General features: G+C 33.3%; 1 protein-coding gene across 1 annotated transcript; it reads right to left on the bottom strand.

Moving 5' to 3' along the window:
* Positions 1–1,279: 1,279 nt before the first annotated feature.
* On the bottom strand, positions 1,280–2,665 carry LOC25490784 (potential E3 ubiquitin-protein ligase ariadne-2). Its single transcript, XM_024778873.2, has one exon. It carries the CDS (start codon positions 2,663–2,665, stop codon positions 1,280–1,282), a length of 1,386 nt encoding a protein of 461 aa, XP_024634641.2.
* Between the last annotated feature and the right edge of the window lie 6,182 nt (positions 2,666–8,847).

Here is an 8,847-nt window from a genome sequence, read left to right as displayed (position 1 = left end):
CGTTAAAACATATCATCATTACCATGAATAAATTCAAAATCACCACTACTAGAAAAAGAACAAAAACAAGACAAAAAGAAAAAGTTTGCAACATTGATGCGGTCTTTTAGCTACGAACTAGAGTGCCATGTACCAAAATTTCTATCTTTGTGATCACTAAGAACTAGAACTTCCTGCATTTTTTCCATGCGAACTTCCTCACTCGTAATAACCAAATATGTTTTCACCTGAGCTATCGTTATTTGCGTTTGCATCCGTGATGCGTAAACGCTGTAAACATAAACAAATTACAATCAGTATAAACATTAACAAGCTGAATATACAAAGGAAATTTAACAAACCCCTCTTGATATGGCCAAAACAGAATGCAGTAAAATAGAACCACCGTAAACTCAATGCTTTAGTTTGTGATTGTGATAAAGTGGAAATGGTTTCCAAATTTCCAATTGGCAACAATTATTTATGCTTTAGAAATCCTACTTACTAACATTGAGAACTTCTCTTTTTCAATTTTATTAGACTCACAATCCTAGTATGTGGGTGTGTGTGTATCGTGAAAACTAATACCTATTGCAAAATTACACAATTCGTCCATTAACTTAATTTCAGGTAACAATTTTGACTTTTATCATATATTTTCTCGATTTAATCATTTATGTTATAATTAGGTAACACTTTCGATCTTTTTCTTTTTATGTTATAAAATGTCAACATTGTTATCCTTTTTTATCAAGACAAAATCATAAAAATCCATAAAAAAAAAACTTACAAGAAAATCATCAAACTCATAAATACATCTAAATCTTCATCATACAAATATGTGAAAAACCGTATCCCTTAATACCGTTTTACAGTATTATGCTTCAAATATATGTTTTAAAACTATTTCCCTTAAAAAAAATTAAAACCATGTTTAATCCAACGATATACTTGGGAATTGGCAGTTGAAACTAATTCCGCAAATGGAAACATAAAACAGGTCGTGTATATCAAAATTCATCATTCGACAATTCAAAATCTTTTATTTCAGCTCATTGCTTATCAAAAATCAAATTTAATTCTATATGCAAAGATTTTCATAGTTACCATGAATGTTATAGTCTAGCTAGCTTGGAGTATTGCATGTATGTCCATAAATCCAATCGCTACCACAGTTGTAGCAGAAGTTACATCCACACCTGAAAATAAACAAAATGGAGTCTAAAATACATTTTTCATTAACATAATGTAATCATAATGAATTATACAGATTTAATAAAATTAAAACTAATGAAAATGATTAACGATGAGCCAAAGAAGCCAAGATAAACAACCTGCAGCGCATGTGTTCACATCCACCATTTCTCTGGACATGCATAGAGCATTTGGGACATCTCTGCCATTTTTCACTATTAGCCAACTCCAAAAATTTCCTTTCCAATTGTTCTTCATCTTGGTTGTCTTTCCACTCCTGAAACTCCTGACAATTCATATTTGTATGCCACGGAACTTTACATTGTGCACAAAACAGCCTATGACAAGATGGACATTCACAACTTGTAACAACCTCTACCTCGTCGTTCACCAACAAAAGAGAACAATTCTCATAAGGGCAGTACATTTTTTGCATCATAGCAATAGAAGATTCATAAATTGCAGATTCCCATTCAACAATGACTTGTTTAGGTATAATGGATTCCACATGTTCTGGTTTCAGTTCCACAGAACAATCTGGATTTGGACAATTTAGTTTCACCACGTTTTCTTTTCTCTGAACATCCACATACATGGATATGCAATTAGTACAAAAGGGATGATTGCATGAACTTGTTGTGAACATTTTAGAGACTGTTACAGAATCAAAGCATATACCACAGCTGAAGCTTTTCGAGGATTGACCTTGACAGATAATTGTCCTAGTGGTTGCTTGCTTCTTTTTCTCTTCACCATGATCTTCTAAAAGAGATTTTCTGTTCCTAGAAGATTGAGTTTCATTTGCAAAATGAGAAGTCAAGGGAAGACTATAGTTTTGACTCATGATTTTTTTAGGTCCCAGTGTTTTGTTTGCGGCACGATCTTCTAAAAGAGATTTTCTGTTCCTAAAGGATTGAGTTTCATTTGCAAAATGAGAAGGAGTCATGGGAAGTCTATAGTTTTGACTCATTATATTTTTAGGTCCTAGGGTTTTGTTTGATTCACGATCTTCTAAAAGAGATTTTCTGATCCTAAAAGATTGAGTTTCATTTGCAAAATGAGAAGGAGTCATGGGAAGTCTATAGTTTTGACTCATTATTTTGTTAGGTCCTAGGGTTTTGTTTGATTCACGATCTTCTAAAAGAGATTTTCTGATCCTAAAAGATTGAGTTTCATTTGCAAAATGAGAAGGAGTCATGGGAAGACTATAGTTTTGACTCATTATTTTCTTAGGTCCTAGGGTTTTGTTTGTGTCACAATCTTCTAAAAGAGATTTTCTGTTCCTAGAAGATTGAGTTTCATTTGCAAAATGAGACGAACAAGACCGAGTCATGGGAAGACTATAGTTTTGACTCATGATTCTTTTAGCTCCTAGGGTTTTTTTGGTGTCACCATCTTCTAAAAGTGATTTTCTATTCCTAGTAGTTTGAGTTTCATTTGCTGAAAGAGAAGAACTAGACCGAGTCATGGGATCACTATGATTTTGACTCATGATTTTTCTAGAAACAGAAAATGAAAAGGTTTTGGCTTGGCATGTGTTGGTTGGTTTGAAACTTATTTAATTAATGTATGTACGAATGCATTTGTTGTTGTTTACCTTCACTCTCGTAACTGTGCACACTCAACACGGAAGATCAAACGTATAGGCAGAGATGCAAGGCAACAGTATCGGATTCCTCATGAAACAATTAGCAGATAGATACGTGACTTAGTGAAACCCACCTATATATGTGTTCCTTTATTATGGGAGTGGGAAGGATAGCGATGGATGAGATGTGGTCTTTGCGACGTGGTTTGATTGGATTTTGACATTAAAAACAATATGAACAGTAAAAAACTAAAAATATGTGGCTTGGTATGGTTCAGTTGGTTTAAAAAAATTGAAGCAGACCAAACCATTTTGTTGTTTTTATTTTTTTCCTTCCGAGACAACACATAATTTAAAAAAAAAAGGGTTAATGGTGTTTTTCACCCCTGTAATATATGTCATTTTCGGGGTGTGTGTTCACATGGGAAAGGTTAATCCTTTCCCACCATGGGAAAGTTTGATTCAATGATTAGATTAAGAGAAGAACATATTCTTAACATGTTCTCTCAACACTAGATTTTTCTTCACACTATCTTCCAACAATTTAAAAATTCTGAAAATTAATTTTCAGAAATTAAAAAAATATAAAAAAATTCAGATAGTTTTTTAAAAAATTCTGTATTTCATTTATTGAATGTTACAAATTGTTTTTTGAAAAAAATAAAATTTTGGAAACTAAGATAAGTTTTTATTTTTATAAAAAGAAAATATTTTTTAATTTCATAATAAAATAAGATATTCTGAAAAATAAAATAAAAATCCTAAAAAAATATTTTGAAAATAATTTTTTTTATTTTTCTAAGAAAATAAAATTCTGGAATATTTTTTTTCATTTTTTCAAAAAAAAATTCTAACATTCAATAAATGAATTACAGAATTTAAAAAAAAAATTATTTGAATTATTTTCGATTTTTTTAATTTCTGAAAATTAAATTTTCAGAATTTTTAAATTGTTGGAAGATAGTGTGAAAAAAAATCTAGTGTTGAGAGAGCATGTTAAGAATATGTTCTTCACTTAATCTAATCATTGAATCAAACTTTCCCATGATGGGAAAGGATTAACCTTTCCCATGTGAAATGCCACCCATTTTCGGTTTTCGTCCCTATAAAATTTTCGGATTGATTTGCACCCTTGTAAAATTTTTATTTTCCGGGAAACACCCTTAATAGGCCATTCAAAAACCAAAATTTCTTGAAAAAAAATTCTGAAAATGGCCTATTAGGGGTGTTTTCTGGAAAATAAAAATTTTACGAGGGTCCAAATCAAACCGAAAATTTTATAGGGGCGAAAACCGGAAATGGCATATATTACAGGGGTGAAAAACACTATTAACCCAAAAAAAAAAGGTTAATAGTGTTTTACCCTTGTAATATAGGTCATTTCCGATTTTTCACCCTGTACAATTTTTTGTTTGGTTTTCATCCTTGTAATTTGAAGATTTATGATTTTGGACATTTTTGAATTTTGACAGTACAAAATCGACGATATGGCAGGGGGCTAAATCAAAATTTGCTCAAATTAACAGAGGGTAAACCAAAATTTTCTAAAATCACAGAGGGGGTAAACCAAAATTTGCTAAAATTACAGGTGGCGAAATTTGCCATGAAGGTCCAAAACAAAAAAATCTTCAAATTACGAGGACGAAAACCAAACAAATTTTTTTATAGGGTGGAAAACCGAAAATGACATATATTACAGGGGGTAAAGCACTATTAACCCTTTAAAAAATTCTATTAACAACCTCTCTAATCCTAGCATATCTAGCCTCTCTAGCTACTCCATCTCTAATCCTATCAACCTCTCTCCACCAATAAGAACAACTCCGACCCCCAACCGCCAACCTCCCTGCCTCCTCACCATATCTAGCTTCCAACACCCTATACCAAAAACCATCTCTATCCACTAACATCCTCCAACACCATTTTCCTTAAAGAGATAAATTAAACTCCCCCAACTGCCTAACTCCCAACCCTCCAAGCTCCTTTGTAAGACAAATTGTATCCCAATTAATCCAGGGAATAAATTGATGGAACAATTAACTAGTTTCCAACAATTAAAAATTAAATTTAAATATCAATGGTGTGCATAAATTGATCACCTTAGAACTGAGATGTAAATGGATATTTATGGACGCGAATAGTATAATATATGTGTCCCCTCTGTTGGATAAATGTTGTTTTTTGAATTCAGAATAGTAACTTTAATAAATTGAAACTACCACCCAAGAAATTATCGGTTGGGTGACGACCATATTGCTTTCCTTGAGACGTTTCACGACACTACCTCAGTTTGTGCAAGGTAGACTAACAACCGTGCCGCCTCCAGGATATACAAGCCCAATTCACTTGTTCGATTACGTACTGCACCGTAAGTAATCGTTCTAGAAATAACACACTCAAAATATGGTTTGATCAATCGTTCGATTAAACCACTCAAAACGGTACGTAGACCGCATTCGAAATCGACGGGACAGAAAGGAGTAGAAGAATAAGAAGGACTCGTCAACAACTCGAAAAAGGGAGAAGAGAGGAAAAACATAGGAAACACTAACTGTGAATTTCGATGTACTGAATGAGTGGGGCGAGCTCTCCTTTTATAGGGAGAGCTCATAACAAAAATCGGAGTGACTTTCTGTTGGATTTATCCGGAACCTTTCGGATACACGTTTTGGATTGGATCGTAACAAATTTATTTGTTAATCTTTTTTTGACCCAATCCCAAGCCCGACTTGATAGACGGCGGCGGTGACGTCGTCGCGCGTGTGTAATATATATAATTTCTAAGTGCTCACCCGTTCGCAAAAGTGGGTATCCCAAGGGCACACCCTCGTAGACCACTTCCTACTTAGATAAACACTTACTAGGTAGTATGTCCCTCCAATGTGGATCATTTTTAAGTCATACCCACACTAGCTCTTTCTAACGTGTTTATTTCTTATCCAATTTTTTTTTCACTATGTTGCTAGTGTTTCAACAATTAATACGATATTCGTACCCTCTTCATATTTACGCAGATATCCGTTAAAGCGTATAATCTACAAATTTTGATGTATTCGCGGTTATATACAAATATCAATGGATACAACTTTTAAAAAAATATTGTTTACAAAAAATTATAATTACCTAAAATTTAACAACAAAAGTTCTTCAGATTAATTTTCTTCTTTTTACTAAAATATAATAGTATCCATACATTTCATTTCAAACAAAAAACGGTTAATCACATTTAACAAACACAAAGTTTCTTGATTAAGAAAAACATGAATAATGGGTAATATTATTATTATTGTTAAAGGAAAAACACCACTTTTCGCCCACTAAGTTTCAAAATGTTACGATTTTGGCCCTTTATTAAAAATGGCAAAAGTGACCCCCTATGTTTAGGGAAATATGCTCTTTTGACCCCATAACATAAGGGATATATGTTTTTTGAACCCTTATCTTTACAAAAAGTTGCGATTATGACCCCTTTTCTGGGACACGTGGCATCTTCTGAGCAATTTTGGGATGAAAGGGGCCAAAATTGCTATTTTTTTAACAGGGGGCCAAAATCGCAATATTATGAAACATATGGGGCAAAAAGTGCACTTTAGCCTATTTTAAAAAGAGATTTGAACCAACGTGTAAGAATATTGTATAATATTAGGTTTTGTTTTCACAAAGTTGAAAGGGTAGTAAGATTATTTGTGTAATTTACTTAGTTTAATATCAAGTATTGATGTGCGGAGACCATCAAATCCACATGTTTCGTCAAAAAAAATATAAAATCAAATCCACATATGTATCCATTAAATAACGGGTAGTTAAAATATCTATTTATATTATCCATGAATATCAATTAAGGTATCTATTCCATATTCATGACATATTTTATCTGCATATATCCGCGGATGCGGATTTTTTTTGTCATCCCTAATTAGAACATGTAACATTTCTTACTGTTACCAAAAAGTGAAATAATACAAACTTTTTCCAATCCAAAACAAGCTTTTCCTTGGAGCTTGTAAAAAGGGAAGAACTTGTCATTTGTAAACCAAACAAGTAGAAGCAGGAAAATAAGATTTCAATACCAAGTCCCATTTGGTGATGATTGCAAGATTATAGTGAAAGGCAAAGGTATTAACTTAATTCACTTGAAAGATGGAAGATATAATTATTTTTTAAATGTCTACTATGTTCAAAATATGAAGACCGATATTTTGAGTCTCAGACAACTGTTGGAAAAGAGTTATGATATTACATGAAAGATTTAAGTATCTCCATCAAAGATGGAAAAAGTAGTCTCATCACCAAGGTAGCAATGTCGAGAAATGGGACGTTCTTGTTGAGTATCAAAAATGATGTTGGAAAATGCCTCAATTCTTGCTACCGTTATGCTTTGTGGATTTGGCACCTTCGATTTGTGCAATTAAATTTAGAGGCTTAAGCTTGATGGAAAAACAAAATATGGTTAGAGTGCTTCCACTTATCAACCATCAATATCAATTATGAGAAAGATGTTTGGGAAGCAATTTCAAATGAGTTTTCCAAAGGAGTTAAACTCAAGAGCCAAGAAGTCGCTCGAGATTATACATGATGATGTTTGTGGGTCAATCTCACTAGATAAAAACGTTTATTTTCTCATTTTCATTGATGATTTTTCAAGAAAAACATGGGTTTATTTCTTCAAACACAAATTAGAAGTCTTTCCTACCTTTAAGAAGTTTAAAGTTATTGTGGAGAAAGAAAGTTGTCAGTGGATAAAAGTTGTGCGGACTGACCGAGTATGAGAATTCACTCCTTAAAGAGTTCCAAGAGTTCTATGGAGAAAATGGAATCAGCTGTCCACTGACATTTCCAAGATCCCCATAACAAAATGGTATGGCAGAAAGGAAGAATAGAACAATACTTGACATGGCTTGAAGCATGCTCACAAATAAGAAACTACTAAGAATTTTGGGCTGAAGTTATGGCGTATTCTATCTATATATCTAATCAATCTCCAACAAAGAATGTATGGGGAATGACACAACAAGAAGCATGGAGTGGAAGAAAGCCAAGTATTTCACACTTAAAGGTCTTAAAGAGTATAACCCATTTTCACATTCTAGATGAGAAAAGAGCAAAGCTTGATGAAAAGATTGAGAAGTTCATCTTTGTCGGTTATGATCAAAGCTGAAATGGCTACAAGTTATACAACCCATAAAACAACAAGATTGTAATTATCTGAGATGTGGTATTTGATGAAAAAAGGAGAATGGAACTTTGGAGCACACATATAGGAATACACATTCTTTACCGAAAGGATTACGACGAAGTGAAACAAGTGCCCTTCTCACCAACATCACGCACTTCTAAACAAACAAACAAGTAGTGAAAGGATTACGACGTCTACACGAAGTCTTCAAGATCTCTATGACAACACGTAAGCTTTACCACCACGAAGGCTTGAAGACCTCTATGAGGAAATTACAGAAATGGAGATCCAACAATCTAGAAGAAAGATCCAATAATTGCAACACTAGAGGTATATGCAAGGATTGGTCCTTTTAATTCTATTAAGAAAAGAATGATGAATAGCTCATTTAGAGAGGATCAAGATTGGAATCAACATGCAATGACATTACGTTTAAGGTATAGTCATCTCAAGACATAATTTTTTCATGCCTCACATACGTGCAGATCAAAGGCGAACAAATTATCACGGTGACATGACGATGGAGAAATAGTTGTGGAGGGTCTCTTCCTCCTCCAATCCAAAAAAAGGAACACAAGTATTTTGACGAGTTGTTTGCTCACAAAACTAGTGCTTGTTCCTGTGTTAAGAGTTATTGATTCTTGAATCTCATCAAATGATAATGACTTTCAGGTGACACATTTCTCTAGTTTAAGATTTTTTTAGGCTTGAAACAAACGGATTCAGATAAGGCTCGTGATGGGTCTGATATGGATTGAATCCTGGTTTTTATAAATAAATAAATAAAATTGGGATATTTGTGGAGGATTTGTTACCTATATCTGTTGGGTATTTAGGTATTGGCCTCATTGTTGTTAAAACAAATACTCATGTATGATGTTGGATACGATGTTCCAACATCTTGCCACGG

The sequence above is a fragment of the Medicago truncatula genome, chromosome 3 (assembly GCF_003473485.1).
Source record: "Medicago truncatula cultivar Jemalong A17 chromosome 3, MtrunA17r5.0-ANR, whole genome shotgun sequence".
In the NCBI taxonomy this organism is placed as follows: domain Eukaryota; kingdom Viridiplantae; phylum Streptophyta; class Magnoliopsida; order Fabales; family Fabaceae; genus Medicago; species Medicago truncatula.
This window is presented reverse-complemented; position numbering and strand designations above follow the sequence as displayed.

Coding starts and splice junctions, on each gene's coding strand:
- LOC25490784 (XM_024778873.2), bottom strand. CDS start 2,665: ATGAGTCAAAATCATAGTGATCCCATGACTCGGTCTAGTTCTTCTCTT.